The 21,626-nt window shown below is 35.5% G+C and overlaps 1 protein-coding gene across 2 annotated transcripts in view; it reads right to left on the minus strand.

Annotated features, from left to right (window-relative positions):
* The window catches only part of ABCD2 (ATP binding cassette subfamily D member 2), a 71,260-nt gene that overhangs the window by 11,201 nt on the left and 38,433 nt on the right, over positions 1-21,626 (minus strand). The window contains exons 8-10 of one of the 2 annotated variants that reach the window (XM_054442876.2): positions 17,487-17,571; positions 11,673-11,798; positions 10,728-11,067 (exon numbers count right to left, since the gene is read on the minus strand). In XM_054442876.2, coding sequence (XP_054298851.1) covers positions 10,893-11,067; positions 11,673-11,798; positions 17,487-17,571 — 386 coding nt within the window. In that variant the 3' untranslated portion in view covers positions 10,728-10,892. Of the gene's footprint in view, positions 1-10,727; positions 11,068-11,672; positions 11,799-17,486; positions 17,572-21,626 lie in introns of those variants that run through there. The other variant, XM_054442875.2, reaches the window with a different exon arrangement.

The following is a 21,626-nucleotide window of genomic DNA, read 5'->3' on the forward strand; positions in this document are numbered from 1 at the left end:
ATAAACAGCAAGAACTTTGGAAACTTACAAATACATGGAAATTAAACAACATGATATTGATTAACCAATGGGTCAATAAAGAAATTAAAAGAAAAATTTAAAAAATTTTCTTCTGAAAACAAAAATGGAAACACAACATACCAAAATCTGTAGAATACAGCAAAAGCAATTTAAACAGGAAAATTTATAGCAACAAATACCTGCATCAAAATAGATTAAAAATGTCAAATAAACAACCTAATATTGTCGGTCAAGGAACTGGAAAACAAGAACAAATCCAAACCAAAACTAGTAAAAGAAAGGAAATAATATACATCAGAGTGGAAACAAATAAAATAGAGCCTGGAAAAACAACATAAAATATCAGCAAAAATGAATAGTTGATTTTTTCAAAGATAACCAAATTTGACAAATGTTTATCTAGAATAAGAAAAAAGAAAGAAGATTCAAATAAATAAATTCAGAGATGAAAAAAGAGAAATTATAATTCATACTACAGAAATACAAAGCATGATGAGACTGTTGTAAACAATTATAAACCAACAAATTGATTAACCTAGAAGAAATGAATAAATTTTGAACACATACAACCTACAAAGATTGAACTATGAAGAAACAGAAAATGTCAACAGACAATTAACAAATAAGGAAATGGAATCATATCAAGAAAGGCCCAGAATCTGATGGCTTAACTACCAAATTCTACCCAATATTTAAAGAACTAATATTAGTTCTCAAACTATTCCAAAAATTGAAGAGGAAGGAATACTTCCAAACTTATTCTACAAGGCCAGCATTACCCTGATACTGAAACCAAACAAAAAGACAACAAGAAAAAGAAAACTACAGGCCAATATCCCTGCTGAACATAGATGCAAAAATCATCAACAAAATACCAGCAAACTGAATTCAACAGCACTTTAAAAAGGTCATTCACCATGATCATGTGGAATTCATCCTGGAGATGCAAGAATGGTTGAACATATGCAAAGCAAAAAATGTGGTACATAACATTAACAAAATGAAGGACAAAAAATATGATTACCTTAATTGACACAGAACAACCATTTGATAAAATTGAACATCCTTTTCTGCTAAGAACATTCAACAAACTAAGCATAGGAGGAACATAGCTCAACATAATAAAGACCATACATAACAAGCCCATAGCTAACATCTATACTTAAAAGGGAAAAGTTTAAAACTTTCCCTCTACAACCAGGCATGGTGGCTCATGCCTGTAAATCTTAGTACTTTGGGAGGCCAAGGTGGGAGGATCACTTGATCCTAGGGGTTTTTTGGTTGCAGTGAGATATGATCACACCTCTGTAGTCCAGCCTGGGTGACAGAGGAGACTCTGACTCTAAACAAACAAACAAACAAAAATAACATGTTTTCTGTAAGATACAGAACAAGAATGCTCACTTTTGCCACTTACATTCAGCATACTACTGAAAGTCCTACTCAGAGCTATTAGGCAAGAAAAAGAAATAAAAGGCATCTGAATTTGAAAGGAAAAAGATAAATAAAGGAAAAAGTTAAATAAAGGAAAAAGAAAAATTGTTCCTGGCTGCAGATAACATGTTCTTTCTTTTTTTTTTTAATTATACTTTAACTTTTAGGGTACATGTGCACAATGTGCACGTTAGTTACATATGTATACATGTGCCATGTTGGTGTGCTGCACCCATTAACTCGTCATTTAACATTAGTTATATCTCCTAATACTATCCCTCCCCTCTCTCCCCACCCCACAACAGGCCCCTGTGTGTGATGTTCCCCTTCCTGTGTCCATGTGTTCTCATTGTTCAATTCCCACCTATGAGTGAGAACATGCAGTGTTTGGTTTTTTTGTCCTTGCAATAGTTTGCTGAGAATGATGCTTTCCAGCTTCATCCATGTCCTTAAAAAGGACATGAACTCATCATTTTTTATGGCTGCGTAGTATTCCATGGTGTATATATGCCACATTTGCTTAATCCAGTCTATCATTGTTGGACATTTGGCTTGATTCCAAGTCTTTGCTATTGTGAATAGTGCCACAATAAACATATATGTGCATGTGTCTGTATAGCAGCATGATTTATAATCCTTTGGGTATATACCCAGTAATGGGATTGCTGGGTCAAATGGTATTTCTAGTTCTAGATCCCTGAGGAATTGCCATACTGACTTTCACAATGGTTGAAAGAGTTTACAGTCCCACCAACAGTGTAAAAGTGTTCCTATTTCTCCACATCCTCTCCAGCATCTGTTGTTTCCTGACTTTTTAATAATCACCATTCTAACAGGTGTGAGATGGTATCTCCCTGTGGTTTTGATTTGTATTGCTCTGATGGCCAGTGATGATGAGCATTTTTTCGTGTGTCTTTTGGCTGCATAAATGTCTTCTTTTGAGAAGTGTCTGTTCATATCCTTCGCCCACTTTTTGATGGGGTTGTTTGTTTTTTTCTTGTAAATTTGTTGGAGTTCATTCTAGATTCTGGATATTAGCCCTTTGTCAGATGAGTACATTGCAAAAATTTTCTCTCCCATTTTGTAGGTTGCCTGTTCACTCTGATGGTAGTTTCTTTTGCTGTGCAGGAGCTCTTTAGTTTAATTAGATACCATTTGTCAATTTTGGCTTTTGTTACCATTGCTTTTGGTGTTTTAGACATGAAGTCCTTGTCCATGCCTATGTCCTGAATGGTATTGCCTAGGTTTTCTTCTAGGGTTTTTATGGTTTTAGGTCTAACATTTAAGTCTTTAATCCATCTTGAATTAATTTTTGTATAAGGTGTAAGGAAGGGATCCAGTTTCAGCTTTCTACATATGGCTAGCCAGCTTTCCCAGCACCATTTATTAAATAGGGAATCGTTTCCCCATTTCTTGTTTTTGTCAGGTTTGTCAAAGATCAGATGGTTGTAGATATGCGGCATTATTTCTGAGGGCTCTGTTCTGTTCCATTGGTCTATATCTCTGTTTTGGTATCAGTACCATGCTGTTTTGGATACTGTAGCCTTGTAGTATAGTTTGAAGTGAGGTAGTGTGATGCCTCCAGCTTTGTTCTTTTGGCTTAGGATTGACTTGCCGATGCGGGCTCTTTTTTGGTTCCATATGAACTTTAAAGTAGTTTTTCCAATTCTGTGAAGAAAGTCATTGGTAGCTTGATGGGGATGGCATTGAATCTATAAATTACCTTGGGCAGTATGGCCATTTTCACGATGTTGATTCTTCCTACCCATGAGCATGGAATGTTCTTCCATTTCTTTGAATCCTCTTTTATTTTATTGAGCAGTGGTTTGTAGTTCTCCTTGAAGAGGTCCTTCACATCCCTTGTAAGTTGGATTCCTAGGTATTTTATTCTCTTTGAAGCAATTGTGAATGGGAGTTCACTCATGATTTGGCTCTCTGTTTGTCTGTTATTGGTGTATAAGAATGCTTGTGATTTTTGCACACTGATTTTGTATCCTGAGACTTTGCTGAAGTTGCCTATCAGCTTAAGGAGATTTTAGGCTGAGACGCTGGGGTTTTCTAGATATACAATCATGTCATCTGTAAACAGGGACAACGTGACTTCCTCTTTTACTAGTAGAATACCCTTTATTTCCTTCTCCTGCCTAATTGCCCTGGCCAGAACTTCCAACACTATGTTGAATAGGAGTGGTGAGAGACGGCATCCCTGTCTTGTGCCCATTTTCAAAGGGAATGCTTCCAGTTTTTGTCCACTCAGTATGATATTGGCTGTGGGTTTGTCATAGATAGCTCTTATTATTTTGAGATGCATCCCATCAATACCTAATTGATTGAGAGTTTTTAGCATGAAGGGTTGTTGAATTTTGTCAAAGGCCTTTTCTGCATCTATTGAGATAATCATATGGTTTTTGTCCTTGGTTCTGTTTATATGCTGGATTACATTTATTGATTTACATATGTTGAACCAGCCTTGCATCCCAGGGATGAAGCCAACTTGATCATGGTGGATAAGCTTTTTGATGTGCTGCTGGATTTGGGTTTCCAGTATTTTATTGAGGATTTTTTCATCAATGTTCATCAGGGATATTGGTCTAAAATGCTCTTTTTTTGTTGTGTCTCTGCCAGGCTTTGGTATCAGGATGACGCTGGCCTCATAAAATGAGTTAGGGAGAATTCCCTCTTTTTCTATTGATTGGAATAGTTTCAGAAGGAATGGTACCAGCTCCTCCTTGTACCTCTGGTAGAATTTGGCTGTGAATCCATCTGATCCTGGACTTTTTTTGGTTGGTAAGCTGTTGATTATTGCCACAATTTCAGCTCCTGTTATTGATTTATTCAGAGATTCAACTTCTTCCTGGTTTAGTCTTGGGAGAGTGTATGTGTCGAGGAATTTATCCATTTCTTCTAGATTTTCTAGTTTATTTGCATGGAGGTGTTTATAGTATTCTCTGATGGTAGTTTGTATTTCTGTGGGATTGGTGGTGATATCCCCTTTATCATTTTTTCTTGCATCTATTTGATTCTTTTCTCTTTTCTTTATTAGTCTTGCTAGCAGTCTATCAATTTTTTCGATCTTTTCAAAAAGCCAGCTCCTGGATTCATTGATATTTTGAAGGGTTTTTTGTGTCTCTATTTCTTTCAGTTCTGCTCTGATCTTAGTTATTTCTTGCCTTCTGCTAGCTTTTGAATGTGTTTGCTCTTGCTTCTCTAGTTCTTTTAATTGTGATGTTAGGGTGTCAATTTTAGATCTTTCCTGCTTTCTTTTGTGGGTATTTAGTGCTATAAATTTTCTTCTACACACTGCTTTGAATGCATCCCAGAGATTCTTGTATGTTGTGTCTTTGTTCTCGCTGGTTTCAAAGAACATCTTTATTTCTGCCTTCATTTCGTTATGTACCCAGTAGTCCTTCAGGAGCAGGTTGTTCAGTTTCCGTGTAGTTGAGTGGTTTTGAGTGAGTTTCTTAATCCTGAGTTCTAGTTTGATTGCACTGTGGTCTGAGAGACAGTTTGTTATAATTTCTGTTCTTTTACATTTGCTGAGGAGTGCTTTACTTCCAACTATGTGGTCAATTTTGGAATAGGTGTGGTGTGGTGCTGAGAAGAATGTATATTCTGTTGATTTGGGGTGGGGAGTTCTGTGGATGTGTATTAGGTCTGCTTGGTGCAGAGCTGAGTTAAATTCTTTCATATCCTTGTTAACTTTCTGTCTCCTTGATCTGTCTAATGTGACAGTGGGGTGTTAATCTCTCCCATTATTATTGTGTGGGAGTCTAAGTCTCTTTCTAGGTCTCTGAGGACTTGCTTTATGAATCTGGTGCTCCTGTATTGGATGCATATATATTTAGGATAGTTAGCTCTTCTTGTTAAATTGATCCCTTTACCATTATGTAATGGCCTTCTTTGTCTCTTTTGATCTTTGTTGGTTTAAAGTCTGTTTTATCAGAGACTAGGATTGCAACCCCTGCCTTTTTTTGTTTTCCATTTGCTTGGTAGATCTTCCTCCATCCCTTTATTTAGAGCCTATGTGTGTCTCTGAACGTGTGATGGGTCTCCTGAATACAGCACACTGATGGGTCTTGACTCTTTATCCAATTTGCCAGTTTCTGTCTTTTAATTGGGGCATTTAGCCCATTTACATTTAAGGGTAATATTGTTATGTGTGAATTTGATCCTGTCATTATTTGTTAGCCGGTTATTTTGCTCGTTAGTTGATGCAGTTTCTTCCTAGCCTCGATGGTCTTTACAATTTGGCATGTTTTTGCAGTGGCTGGTACCGGTTGTTCCTTTCCATGTTTAGTGCTTCCTTCAGGAGCTCTTTTAGGGCAGGCCTGGTGGTGACAAAATTTCTCAGCATTTGCTTGTCTGTAAAGGATTTTATTTCTCCTTCACTTATGAAGCTTAGTTTGGCTGGATATGAAATTCTGGGTTGAAAATTCTTTTCTTTAAGAATGTTGAATATTGGCTCCCACTCTCTTCTGACTTGTAGCGTTTCTGCCGAGAGGTCAGCTGTTAGTCTGATGGGCTTCCCTTTGTGGGTAACCCGACCTTTCTCTCTGGCTGCCCTTAACATTTTTTCCTTCATTTTAACTTTGGTGAATCTGACAATTATGTGTCTTGGAGTTGCTCTTCTCAAGGAGTATCTTTGTGGCATTCTCTGTATTTCCTGAATTTGCATGTTGGCCTGCCTTGCTAGATTGAGGAAGTTCTGGATAATATCCTGCAGAGTGTTTTCCAACTGGGTTCCATTCTCCCTGTCACTTTGAGGTACACCAATCAGACGTAGATTTTGTCTTTTCACATAGTCCCATATTTCTTGGAGGCTTTGTTTGTTTCTTTCTATTCTTTTTTCTCTAAACTTCTCTTCTTGCTTCATTTCATTCATTTGATCTTCCGTCGCTGATACTCTTTCTTCCAGTTGATCGAATCGGCTACTGAGGCTTGTGCGTTCGTCACGTAGTTCTTGTGCTGTGGTTTTCAGCTACTTCAGGTCCTTTAAGGACTTCTCTGCATTGGTTATTCTAGTTAGCCATTCGTATAATTTTTTTTCAAGTTTTTTACTTCTTTGCCCTGGGTTCGAACATCCTCCTTTAGCTTGGAGTAGTTTGATCGTCTGAAGCCTTCTTCTCTCAACTCATCAAAGTCATTCTCCACCCAGCTTTGTTCCGTTGCTGGTGAGGAGCTGCATTCCTTTGGAGTAGGAGAGGTGCTCTGATTTTTAGAGTTTCCAGTTTTTCTGCTCTGTTTTTTCCCCATCTTTGTGGTTTTATCTACCTTTGTTCTTTGATGTTGGTGATGTACAGATGGGGTTTTGTTGTGGATGTCCTTTCTGTTTGTTAGTTTTCCTGCTAACAGTCAGGACCCTCAGCTGCAGGTCTGTTGGAGTTTGCTGGAGGTCCACTCCAGACCCTGTTTGCCTGGGTATCAGCAGTGGAGGCTGCAGAACAGTGAATATTCCTAAACAGCAAATGTTGCTGCCTGTTCGTTCCTCTGGAAGTTTTTTCTCAGAGGAGTACCTGGCCGTGCGAGGTGTCAGTCTGCCCCTACTAGGGGGTGCATCCCAGTTAGACTACTCGGGGGTCAGGGACCCACTTGAGGAGGCAGTCTGTCAGTTCTCAGATCTCCAGCTGCGTGCTGGGAGAACCACTACTCTCTTCAAAGCTATCAGACAGGGACATTTAAGTGTGCAGAGGATTCTGTTGCCTTTCGTTTGTCTATGCCCTACCCCCAGAGGTTGAGTCTACAGAGGCAAGCAGGCCTCCTTGAGCTGTGGTGGGCTCCACCCAGTTCGAGCTTCCCTGCCACTTTGTTTAGCTACTCAAGCCTCGGCAATGGCAGACACCCCTCCCCCAGCCTCGCTGCCACCTTGCAGTTTGATCTCAGACTGCTGTGCTAGCCATGAGCGAAGCTCCGTGGGTGTAGGACCCTCCAAGCCAGGCACGGGATATAATCTCCTGGTGTGCCATTTGCTAAGACTGTTGGAAAAGCACAGTATTAGGGTGGGAGTGACCCGATTTTCCAGGTGCCATCTGTCTCCCCTTTCTTTGAGTAGGAAAGGGAATTCCCTGACCCCTTGTGCCTACTGGGTGAGGCAATGCCTCACCCTGCTTCGTCTCACGTGTGGTGGTCTGCACCCACTGTCCTGCACCCACTTTCCGACACTCCCCAGTGAGATGAACCCGGTACCTCAGTTGGAAATGAAAAATCACCTGTCTTCTGCGTCGCTGACGCTGGGATCTGTAGACTGGAGCTGTTCCTATTCGGCTGTCTTGGCTCCACTCCCCCAGATAACATGTTCTTATCCTTCATTTTGTTAATGTTATGTACCACATTTATATATAGAAAGCCGTAAAGACTCCATCAAAAAACATTAGATTTATAAATGAATTCAGTAAAGTTGCAAGATACTAAATCAGTATGTAAAAATCAGTAGCATTTCTCTACACTGACAGCAAATTATGTGAAAAAAAATCAAGGAAATAATCCCATTTACAATAGCTAGAAAAAGTTAAACACTTAGGTATAAATATAAGCAAGGAGGTGTAAGGTCTCCACAATGAAACTATAAAACATTAATGTAAGGAATCAAAGAGGACACACATACATAAATAAAATGATATCTCATGTTTATGAATTGGAAGAATTAATATTGTTAAAATGTCAATACTACCCGATGTGATCTACATATTCAATTCAATCCCTATGAAAATGCCAATGATACTCTTCAGAGAAATAGAAAAAAAATTCTAAAATTTGTGTGCAACTGCAAAACACCCAGAATAATGAAAAAATTCTTGAGCATAAAGTACAAAGCTGGAGCCATCACACTACCTGGTGTCAAAATATACTACAAAACTGTAGCAACTCAAAAGCATGGCACTGACACAAAAACAGACACACAGACTTAAGGAACAGAATAGAGAACCCAGAAATAAATCCTTGTATTTATAGTCACCTGATTTTCAACAAAGTTGCCAAGAACACACTATTGGGAAAGGGCAGTATCCTCAATAAATTGTGGCAAACTGTATATCCACAGGTAGAAGAATGAAATTTGACCCTTATTGCTCACCATATACAAAACCAACTCAAAATGGATTAAAGACTTCAATGCAAGACCTGAAATTATTAGAAGAATACATAGGGCAAAAATTTCATGACAATGAAATTTGGATATAAGTTTGAAATGACAATGAAATTTGGGCAATGAGTTTTGGATATGACCTCAAGAGCATAGGCAACAAAAGTAAAAACAGACAAATGGGATTACATCAAACTCAAAAGCTTCTGTGCAACAAAGAAAACAATCAACAGAATGAAGAGATACCTATCAAATTGGAGAAAATATTTGGAAACTATATATCTGATAACAGCCAACATATATAAGAAATTCGAACAACTAGATAGCAAGAAAATGAATAACCTGATTACAAAATGGACAGAAGATCTGAATGAACATTTCTCAAAAGAAGATATAGACAAATGACAAACAGGCATATCAAAAAATGCTCAACAACACTAATCATTAGGTAAATTCAAATCCCCTCACTCTTGTTAGAATGGCTATTAAGAAAATGACAGAAAGTGTTGGTGAGGATGTGGAAAAAAGGGAACTCTTACAAACCTTTGGTGGGAATATAAATTAGTACAGCCATCATGGAAAACAGTAAGGAGGTTTCTCAAAATATTAAAAATAGAACTACAAAATGATCCAGCAATCCCCCACTGGGAATATATGCAAAGGAAATGATCTCAGTATATCAATAAACATGCACTCGCATGTTTATTGCAGGACTATTTTTACAGCCAACATATGGAATCAACCCTAGTGTCCATCAATGGATGAAAAGGTAAAGAATGTTATATATATACATGATGGAATATTACTCCACTGTAAAAAAGAATAAAATCCCGCCACTTACGAAAATATGGAAGAACCTGGAGGACATTACAGTAAGTGAAATAAGCTAGGCACAGAAAGACAAATACCACATGATCTCACTCATACATGGTCATTCATATATTGGGCAAACCCCACCTTCAATGTATAATGATGGTTTGGCTCATCACTCTGGTCTTACAACATTATTTGATTTCTACATGGGAGGAACCAACTGTGTAGGTGTTTCATACCCTGAGATTCAAAGGCATGTTCTATATTACAAGCTGAGATAATATTTCAGGGTTTATCTATTTTAACTGAAACTCATTTGAGATAATCTTTAAACTTCCTTCACAAATAGGAAAAAGCTTAGGAAAGTGATGGTTATACAGCTATAATTCTACCCAGGAATCAGAAATTTTAATAAGCTTCTATAAATTTTTACTTCTTCAGACACTAGTATTGATTTTAATCTTTACAATCAACAATTACTCATTTGTTGTTATAGGAAAAATATGACACATCTTTCCCCACTTCTGAAATCTATTCAGGGAAAATGAAATTTTTATTTTCCCTGAGAGAAAGAATAATCAGAAATGACAACCTAAAATGGCAAAGCTAAATAAAAAAATCAGAACTAACATATTGTTTTGTTTTGTGGAGAAATGTACTTGGGTAGCTGCAATTAAAAATGTGTTTCTTGTCAAAAGGCATAGCCTTACAGATTTTGTTATTTACTTAAAAGAATATTTGTTCCCTCAATTGAGGAAACAATGGCTATATGTGCTTTCAATGCCTCCTAAGGCTACTTGAGTAAGGAACTGAATGGCAGGATAGCATAATAAATCCATTAACACAGGTCAGAAAAACTCCAAGCCTAATATGTCCCAACATGTGATTAATTTGGGAGAAAGTCTGGAAATTAAGGTTCATACCAAAAAGGGCTCAAGGGTTCTGGCCTAGCTTTGTGTTGTCCTTGATTCAGAGGATTTACAGGCAAATGTCATTATTGTCTTAAAGACCTAGGTCCTGTTGGTCTTCTTCAGGATAAAAGTCAGAGGAAGCATATTCATTGGCATGGATCCTAACTCATGCTGGACTAGATCCAGAAAGTATATTTTTAAAAAATTCTGAAAAATCTGAATGTTTAAATTGAGTGTGAAAATAGATAATCTTTTCAATATTAATGAAACTCAGAGTCAAAGAATTTTGAACAATAAAAGCCTGATTAGATGATACTGTTTGCTAACAATTTTAATGTAAACATGCTTTATAAGGTCAAAGGTCTAGAAGGGCTTCAAGGATTAATTCCAATAATGTTTGCTACTAGGCTAGATTTGAAGCCATGTACATGATGACAACTTTGGCATGAAATCTGATCAGCCACCTGCCACAGAATGCTGTAGCCAGAAAGAGAGAGAGGAGGAATCCTGTGCAGTCCTTTAGAAAACAGGAGGCCAAAGCATATATAGAGACAGTTATAGTTACCAAGAAGTCAAAAGAAAAAATTTTCATTGATTAAATAGAAATGCAAAAGTAGAGAATGTAGTATTTATGGTTAGTAAATGAGATACACTTTGAGTTCCTTATAATGAGAGCCATGTGCTGTAGTACAGAGTATGTGATCATGGAAGTATCTCACTTTTCTAGTTCTCAGTTTCTTCATCTGTAAAATAGGAAGATTAGATTTCCTAAATTCCATAGGGCTGTTGTAAGGCTTAAATAAGATGTACCTGGAACAGAATAAGTGCTCAACTATTATGATGATGATGAATCAGTGGAAACGTAGGGGAATTGTAAAATTAGCATCTTTATTTGAAGGGGAAATTCTATATGGTTTTATGAGATATTATTTCTAAAAAAATTTAGCTGATTTTTCTTTAAACCAAATAAAAATAAACCCTTCCCCCTTCCCCACCACCACCTGTGTTTTCTCCACTTAATCCTTTGGGGGAATATCAAGTTGTGTGTACATATATTTTTTCCCCAGATTTTACTTTCCTGGGTTTGAAAGAAAGGACTAAAAGAATGATGTACAAATATATAAATATATTTTTCCCAGTACATGTGACTGGGTAATGATAAATATTTTCCATTAAAATAAATCACTGGATTTTTCCATGTCTTTTAAGAATTACTGGAAAGTGATGATAATTCAAATAATATGTTAATGATATTAGGTAGGGAGTATCTAAGCTACTAATGTGCAACTTAAGAGAAATATGGGTAGAAAATAAGTGAAATACCCTACCCTGTACTGTGAAACATTTAGCAAAGTTATTTTTTGAGAAATTTAAGGAAAAACCATCTACCACAAATTAGCACTAGAAACACTTACCAAAGAGAAGGCCTGTGTGTTATAGACAGTAAGGAAATTCCAGCCCCTTTTGCAGCCTGAAATATCTTTCCTTCGACATCAATGCTGACAGCACTGGTACATTCATCCAGCAAGGCATATTTTGGTCTTTTAAAAAGTACACACAAAAATTAATTATTTTGCTATATGAATTATAAGTTTTTCTTTGGACAATATGAGTTACATTGCTAACAATTTTAAAGGAGCAAAAAAGAATATGACATTATTAAAGGCAATAAATGATAAAGCAAAAAAGTAGTTGTCCCCCTCTTTAGACTACAATATCACATTTTTAATACATTTAAATAGATTTTCTGATGCTTTCTAATAATACAATAAGCTTTATTGTCTTGTAGATGAATGAATCATAAATATGAGACATAGGAAAGATGAGGCAGGTCACTGAGTACATTTTCCTGCAGAAAGCAGGTTCATTCTTGGTGAGAAGGGTCTGACTAACTACATGAAAAATACACTGCAATAGCTAATTATCAAACAGGCCACGGCCCTGTTAGCAAAGATTTAATGAGAAGATTATTTTATCAGCAATATGAATACCTAGGCATTACTAATGGAATTTCATCACTATAAGACTGCGAGAGTGAATGTGGCTCATCTTACAAATTTATAGCACATATTTAACCTCATAATATTGGAACCATACTCTAGAATCAAATTCTTAGGAGAAAAAGTAAATATTTTTCTAAGTATATTGGACAATTTTTTAAGCTTATTTTTTACTTTGATAATGCCTGTCTGTTATCAGAGGCATCTTATCACTTGCCATTGTTTCCCTCTGCTTATCCTTTCTCCCTCTCATCTCACCCCCTGCTCTTACTTTTCTTTGTCCTTTCCCTTTCTTCTTTCAAGTCTCTCTGGACTGTTGGTACTTAGCATGACTTAGCTTAGTTAATGGGAACAAAGTCAACTCTTATACTGTCATTTACTATTCAATTTGGAGTTGAAAATCAGTATCAAGTATTTGCCAGGACAATTTCCTTTACAAAAAATATTCTGATTTTAAAAAATAAAATGACAAAAAAGTTTAAAAAAATGAAAATCAGTAATTTCTTATCAGAATAAATCATTATTTGCCCTGTAAGTTACTGTCGTAAAATGGATTTGCTTATTAATAGAATCCAGTTACCTACCACAGGTCAGGTAGTCAGGGCTAATAGATACAGGCGTCAAAGACTCTAAAACTGCTCTCTATGCAAAGAATAAAGGATCAGTGCATGTTCTTCATGACAACATCAACGGAAGTAGTGTCACTGCTTGACGTTTGGTTACTGTTCTGGTTTAAATATTAAGCATTACTTCTTTGTCTCAGAGTTATTTTCTGTTTTGTGGATGAATGATATTTTTAAGTGAACAAGAGGAAGAAGTAAAGGAAGTATAAAAGTGAAAGGTTGAGTAAAATTTTCCTTTTGTGTAATGCTCTTTCCAGTGATTAACATGTTTATTGCATTTTGGCTTATTTTTCAGAGTGTCTTGATCGAAACAGAGAAAATATACCATTTTAGAATTAGAAAAATTATGCATCTTACACTCTGTTGTCATAGCAACCTCTAGTCTAGCAGATGTAAGATCACATGTTTTCGTTTCCTTGGCAGAACTGGTGTGTGTGTGTGTGTGTGTGTGTGTGTGTGTACTTGAATATATCAAGCAATAGCTAGAATCTGATACTGATATAAGTAAAAAAAAGCATTAGGTAATATTGTTTCTCAGATTTCCTTTCCTTTTTGCTTTGTGTATCATCAGCAGAATGGGCTTTCTGAAGGATTTAATCTATCCCCCTTAAGACAGGACTTTTTCAATCATTCTTGAGCTATTAAAACATTTAAAATCCTCTCCAAAAGAGAATACTATTGTGATGCTTAGCACTTCCTGCTAAAGTTCTTGATTTTTGACAGCTCAAGTCTTTCACATCACAATTCAAACTTTAAATCCTTTGAGAATGAGGGAAGGCAGTTTCCTATTGTTAAACTTTCTCTTCACTAGATTGAATACCTAAAATTCCTTTTATCTTTTGTCAAAAGATTGTGCTTTTCAACTACTTGCTCTTCTTCATTGATCTTTATATGGCTCACTAAATTTTCTTTCCACTGATATACTTGTGACTTATCTTCACTCATTATCACATTATATCCAAAATATTTTAGTTACACAAACACCAAGTATTTATTTCAGGTTACAGATATGTGAAATCTCTTTGGGTTAACAACATTTATTAATGCCACTTGCTATTTATTACAAGGTTTATTTTATTAACACACTGATACAGTGAGAAATTTATGGCTAAATTTTACATTCCACCATATTATATTTCTGTGCTGGTGATCATATTACTGGGTACTTACGGCCTAGACCCAAACAGATTCAGGGTGATAGTGGGTAACAGCTGGTCATAAATGCCAAGCTGTAAAGTTTTTGTTGTTGTTGTTGTTGTTTTTGAGATAGAATCTCACCCTATTGCCAGGTTGGAGTGCAGTGGCACCATCTTGGCTCACTGCAATCTCCGCCTCCTGGGTTCAAGTGATTCAGCTGCCTCAGCCTCCCGAGTAGCTGGGTCTATAGGTGCCCGCCACCATGCCTGGCTAATTTTTTTAATTTTTGTAGAGACGGGGTTTCACCATGTTGGCCAGGATGGTCTGGATCTCCTGTCCTCATGATCCACCCGCCTCGCCCTCCCGAAGTGCTGGGATTATAGGCGTGATCCACCGCGCCCGGGCTCAAGCTGTAAAGTTTACTCTTGAATTTCACTACCTCTTCTGAGAAAGGGGTATCCCAAAATACACGTCACTAAAAATCCCAAATTAGCAAAATTTAGTTTATATTTTTAGCTAGCCATATTCTTAAATATACTTTATTATAAATAACATGTTATGAACACAACTAATAATTTTTCTCACTAAAAATCCCAGCTAAACACAAAAATAATATTTAGTGTGTGATTTAATCTACCTGAAGTTATACAACAAGCAAAACCAATTTATGGTGACAGAAATCAGAACAGAAATGTCTAGAATGGACTGGATTGGAAAGGAGGATGAGTAAACTTCCCAGGGTAACAGAAATGTTTTTTATCTTGATTGGGGTATTGGTTACATAATGTAGAAACATTTATAAAAGTCATCCAATTGTATACCTAAAATTATGTGTATTTGATATATAAACTTTAGTACAATAACAATAAGCCCTGGTTAACTACTATATAGTAATACAGAAAAGCACATAATTACATATGAAATAAAAAGAATGGTATAAATTATAATATGCTTTATGAAAATAGCTACATGAAAATAATAAAAATAACAACCAATTTTTGCATATTACCAAGACTGGGAAAAAAATCCCAAAATTTTAATAGTGTTTAAATGTTACAGTAATTTAAAATTTGAATAATTTAAAATGTCCAAAATTTTAACTGTGCTAATAAGATAACAGCTAATGAGATGATCTCTAATGAGATATCAGATTTTTTCTTCTTTTTACTTACATACATTTTCTACTTTTATAAAATGAACATATTATATTTTAATAAAATTATTTAAATCATTTTTTATGCTATGTTCTTATTCAAAAGGCTGAACCTAAATCTCATCAAGCTCTTTGCTCTAATTTCCAGTTTACAGAAAAAAATGGGAGATTGGGGAACAAGATAAAGGACCCCTACCTAGATTTACCTGATAAGGTAGCAATGAGGTAAATCTAGAATAGGCAACATTCTACAGGACAATTAACCCAATTCCTTCAGCAAGTCAAAGGTATAAAAGGTAGGTGGGGCCTGGGAGGAGGAGAGACTCTTTAGATTAAAAAGGAATTAAGAGATGTAACAATAAAATGCAATGTGTGAAACTTGTTTAGATCCAGGTTTGAACAAATCAAGTGTAAAAAGATATTTTTGAGACAATTAGGGAAACTTTGAACATGAACCATATATTAAATAACTTTAAATAATTATTACCAATTTAATTAGGTATTATTGTGACATGTTATTATGTAAGAATATATCCTAATATTTCAGAGACTGTTCTCAAAGTATTTAGGGAAAAATATCATAATACCTGTGATTTGCTTTAAAATACTTTAGAAATTTAAAAAATGAGTAGATAAATCAAGTGTAACAAAACATTAGACTTGTTAAATCAGTGTAATGAGAATATGGGGTTCTTACAACAATTTCTTTTTTGATGAAGTTTGACTTTTTTTCCATAATTAAAGGCTTTTAAAAAAATGAATAGCCAACTGAGTGTTTAGTGTGGGCCAACTAATTGCTAGGTGTTCGATAATACATACTTGACATAATTTTTAAAGTTCTCTATAAAATGTTACTACTTTCACAGCAACTCACACAAGAGTGCTGCATCTGCCATCATTTATGGCCCATTCATGAATTCATGTACATAACTATTTGGTCCTTTTTGCCCAAGACTTAATTATTAAAAGTGAGGGCCAGGTGCGGTGGCTTACGCCTGTAATCCCAACACTTTGGGAGGCCGAGGCGGGTGGATCATGAGGTCAGGAGATGGAGACCATCCTGGCTAACACGGTGAAACCCCGTCTCTACTAAAAATACGAAAAATAACCGGGCTTGGTGGCGGGCGCCTGTAGTTCCAGCTACTCAGGATGCTGACGCAGGAGAATGGCGTAAACCCAGGAGGCGGAGCTTGCAGTGAGCCGAGATGGTGCCACTGCACTCTAGCCTGGGCGACAGAGCAAGACTCCGTCTCAAAAAAAAAAAAAAAAAGTGAGTAACATAGTTTCTGACAACCTTCTGTGCTGCACAACTCAGGTTCTCATTGCCAGAGATCCAAGGGGGTTGGGAGGGGGAATGGAATGAATCAGGAGAATCAGAAGGGCTTTGATATTTCCTTCCCATGTCTTGTGCTTGATATCCTTAAACTCAAAAGGCTGTGAAGCTGTTTACAATTAAAAATGTTTTATCAGAAGCAATTATTTCCTGCCTCTTAATTTTTCTCAATCCATTGAAACCTACGCAGAATGGTCCCTTTCCATTGGCTATAGCTTTGAATTTCAAGGGGGAGAGCATTACTGATTTAATAGGCTGCTGAATGGTTAAAAAGTTGACTTACCTTGAATTTAATAATTTAATTCAGAAAGTTTTATTGAATGTCTACCTATTGGATTTACACAAGTATCGTGTGATTGTATAGTCTTCATATTTTAAAATTAATAATCATTATTTCAAACTTAGGATACATAAAAATTTAATTTAGTCCTTTGTACACATTATTTCATCTAACATTACTCAACATGAAAGAAATAGAAAAACAAATACTTGGAGATTCTACTATAAGAAAAAATAATTTGGCCAGTCACGGTGGCTCACGCCTATAATCCCAGCACTTTGGGAGGCCAAGGCGGGTGGATCACGTGAAGTCAGGAGTTCAAGACCAGCCTGGCCAACATGGTGAAACCCTGTCTCTACTAAAAACACAAAAATTAGCCGGAAGTGGTGGCACACGCCTGTAATTCCAGCTACTTGGGAGGCTGAGACAGGAGAATTGCTTGGGCCTGGGAGACGGAGGTTGCAGTGAGCCAAGATCGTGCCACTGCACTCCAGCCTGGCTGACAGAGCAAGACTCTGTCTCAAAAACAAACAAACAAACAAACAAAAAAACCAACTGTGAACTCTATGCACTAATTTTGTAGTAAGATATTTTTAAGCTAAAGATGAAGACAATAAATCCTGTCCAAACTTTTGTTGTTCTGGTTCTTGCTTGGTTTGGTTGCAACAATGGACTTGTAGTTACCTGAATTTAGTATACTTACTTATGATAAAACATACGAGCCATGCCCATTCTTTGCTTTTCCCCTCCTGACAGGACATCTTTCCAGTCCATAACAGCATCCCATCCTTAAGAAAATAAAAAAATATACATTTTTATAAATCATTTGTTTAATTGTTACTATTTCTACCCTAGACAAGTGATTCCTGACAAATTCAAATTGTCAACATGAAGAACTTGGTATTTTATAGAATATATGCTTGGATAAACTACAGAGCCTCATGTATAAACATTTTGTTTTAGATTTGATATTCTTTTGATGGTAATAACTTCTTATACTGACAAATGATCTTACAAGAATTCTAAACACTGACACTTTAAAAACTGTGTTTGTTTCTCAGTGTCTCCAGTGGGTTGATAGGCTTATACTTATCTTGGAGGGAGATGGGAGAAAAGACCCAACAAATTTTCGTATGTCAATTACAAAGTCTACAAAGGGTAAGAAAGGAACGAATTTAGGTGGCTCCCCTGTGCCTAGCACTTTATGTGAGTTCTCTCATCATATATTTCACAGTTTTGTAAGACAGATTTTATTTCTTGCATTTTATAAATGAGCAACCTACAGTTCATGGAGTAATTGACATGTCTAGGTTTACACATGTCTGTTTTCAACTTCCTAGGTTCGAGCTATTTACCCTCCTAAGCCTCCCAAAGTGCTGGGACTACAGGTGTGAGCTGTCGGATGGGGCCAGCTACTAATTCTTGTGACATCTTGAGATGTCAGAACTGGGATTTATATTTAGGTCTATCTGATGCTTTTATAGTTTTTCCATGCATGCTATCTCTTAAAACATCTTAACTGTTGACTTTCTGTTTGATATTTATTCAAAAAACAAGCATTCTATTTTTCTTACAAATAGAGTAGGTCTTGTATATTAATATGAAAATGTGCCCAGAATATCTGTACATTAAAAATCAAGTTTCAGAATTGTATATATCATCATTGTCTTTCTGTAAATAAACACATACACATATACTTCCAGGAACAGAATTAGATTCATTTCCTAAGTTATCCATTTTTATGAAATTCTAAAATTTTATAATAAGCCTACCTTAATTTTTTAATTAGATTTTTAAAATATTACTTAAAAATAAAACCATACTTCCACTACTGGAGAGTCTGATTTTCAAAGAAGAAAATGATGCCAAAACCTAACAGATATTTACAGCAAAATTTCTAAATCCTAAGTGTTCAGGGATTAACTCTCATCTTTGGAAAAAATCCATGTTCTCTGTCATCTTTTTACTTGCTCAGCTGAATTTTTACCATTAAGATTTTGAAATTTTTACCACTAAAATTTTGAAATAATCTTGGTCAATAGGAAAGAAAATAGCCCTCATTGCTTTATGTGTACTGTGTATCTGAAAAGTCAAATTATCAAAAATGATTATTTGATTCTTTTGCTGGTGAGAAGAAAAATTTGGACTTGTTTTTGAAATCCAGAAGTTCAGAGGCTTTGATGAAATAACATACATTAATTGTTAAACATAAAATACATCTTTATGTTTCTTACCATCTTCTTCCTTTAAAATTACCACTACAAAGTACATTGCATTAAAAAATGTATAAAAGCATAAAAAAGAAACTAAAAACAATGGTTGTGTGATGGGGATAGGTCACAACTGGATGGAAGGAAACAGGAATTGGAAGAATTTTTTAGAGTACATTTAAAAATGCTCTTTCATTTATGACTTATGTGAAATTGTTACTCCAAAAATTAAATAAGCAAAGACATACAATAAAGGTAATAAAATATATGAAAAATTATCAATAAAAAATATCTGGAGTGAGAAGGAGACTTTCCCTATTTCTCAATGACACCTGAAATCTCACTCTCCAGAAGGAATCACTGTTCATTTTCTTGGGTAAACTTCCAGAAATTGTCATTTTTTAAATAAGAAAATACACATAGGAAATAGACAAATCTTTAAAATTTTATGTTAGGAAAAATAATCTTAAAATATATTCTGATTTAGAGTTCTTGCTTCTAGGGAAAACTGTTGAAATAAAACTTTCCCTGTGATTGAATTTCATAGTATTTATGAAATATAAGTGACGATTTGAAAAATAGACTTGGATTACTATGCAGTGGAGAAATATTCTGGGCTTACCTTTTTTTTTTCCCTGCCCCCTGAAAACATGGCACAAGAAAAAAGTATTTGGGTCAAAGGACACTTTAACTTTTACATATTTTAATAAATCATGTTCTTTGTTCTACTAAACCCAAAGGTTTTTGTAGGCAGGCAATATTGCATGATCACGGAACACGTAAATCAAAACTCTGAGTCATAATGTTGCCTCCGACCCTGATTTAGTGAGACAAAGTCAGCAAAGAAGAGAATGATTTTCCTGCTTCCTAGAGATGTATACACTTCTTTAGTTCATGTCCACTTGTTAACCCTTTTCTGCTTTCCTGTTTTGTAACCTAGTTGATGGAATGGAATGTAGTTTTTAATTCCATTTTTATTATACCAACCAAAGGATTAGCTAGTCTAAATGGAACTTCAGTAGGCTTCTTTCAAATTAAATAATGTACTTGCAAATTTAAGTGTTTTCCTGCCTTGCTTAAACATTTCAGGTTTAAGAATTAAGCAAGTAAAACAGGTTTCCTTGAAGTTTTTTTTTATGTGCAAGGATATAATAGTTTTTATTATAGTTTTTTTTTTAAATTTCCTTACTATAGTCGTAGTCTGAATAAATTTATTAAGAACCTTCTGGAGAACAGGATTGAAAATGAGAAGGGTAGACAGTTGCCTGCAAGAGCTACTAGGTTTCTTTTTTTTTTTTTTTTTTTTAATTGTTTAAAAAGCTAGGAGTTACCTTACTATAGTGGCATACCCTAGCATAGAACACTGACTTTCAAGTCAGATCTGTGCTTGAATCCCTGTCCCCCAACTTGCCATGAGACTCTGAGTAAGTTACTAAATTTCTGAAATTAATCTTTAAGATGAAGATAGTAAAACCTACATCATTGGACTATTATGGATATTAAATAAGATGATATATGTAAATTCCACATAGTAAGCACTCAATAACCCATAACAATTACGATTACATTTTTAAGTTTGGAAAATTCTTGGAAAGAGTTCTAGACCTTCTTGATGACTTCTAGAAGAATAGAATATTTCATGTTTATTCTAAATTTCCATTTGGATCATTAGATTTCAAACGTCCTCAAAATAACTTGCCCAAGATAAACATGTAGCATTTATTCTACCACAGCCTTCTGAAACTCCAAGGAGTTGACCACATGAAACAAAAAACCAATCTGCTTTCCATATATAGTAGGAATTACAGATACCAAAAATTAAAAGTGTTTTTCTTGCCTGCCTTATTTGTTTATTGTAAGGATCAAATGAAATAATGTATGTGATACTTTTATATAAAACTTCAAGCATTATCACACAAAGTATAGTATCAATATTACAACTACTAATATTACCATTAGCTAATAATTTTTTTTTTTTTTTTTTTTTTAGACAGGGTCTCACTCTTGTTGCCTAGGCTGGAGTGCAGTGATGCAATCACAGCTCACTCCAACCTTGACTTTGCGGGCTCAGGTGATTCTCCCACCTCAGACTCCCAAATAGCTGAGACTACAGGGGTGTGCCACCATTCCCGGATAATTTTTGTATGTTTTGTAGAGAAGTGGTTTCACCATGTTGTCCTGGCTGGTTTCAACCTCCTAGGTTCAAGCTATTTACCCTCCTCGGCCTCCCAAAGTGCTGGGATTACAGGTGTTAGCTGCCAGACGGGGCAGCTACTAATTCTTGTGTACTCATATGCCACTGTGCTAATGTTTTACATACAGTCTTATTTAATCTTCACAAAAAACTTATAAGGTAGATATTTATCCCATTTTACAGTTGAAGATACAGAGAACAGGGCTAATCAAGATTTGATTCCGGAACTCTGAGTTAAAAGTCCATATTCTCAATCACTGTACTACTACTCTACTTCCAATAATGTAAGTGGGCTGTAAAATAGAACATAAAATACATTTAAAATTGGTGTCTCATTTGTTATTTCAGTCATTTTTCTAAACTATCAAATTATATGAATTATTAAATTATTTGAAAGTGTGAATATAATTTTTTGTTTTATTTTATTTTATTTTTTAAC

The sequence above is a fragment of the Pongo pygmaeus genome, chromosome 10, assembly GCF_028885625.2.
Source record: "Pongo pygmaeus isolate AG05252 chromosome 10, NHGRI_mPonPyg2-v2.0_pri, whole genome shotgun sequence".
Lineage (NCBI taxonomy): Eukaryota > Metazoa > Chordata > Mammalia > Primates > Hominidae > Pongo > Pongo pygmaeus.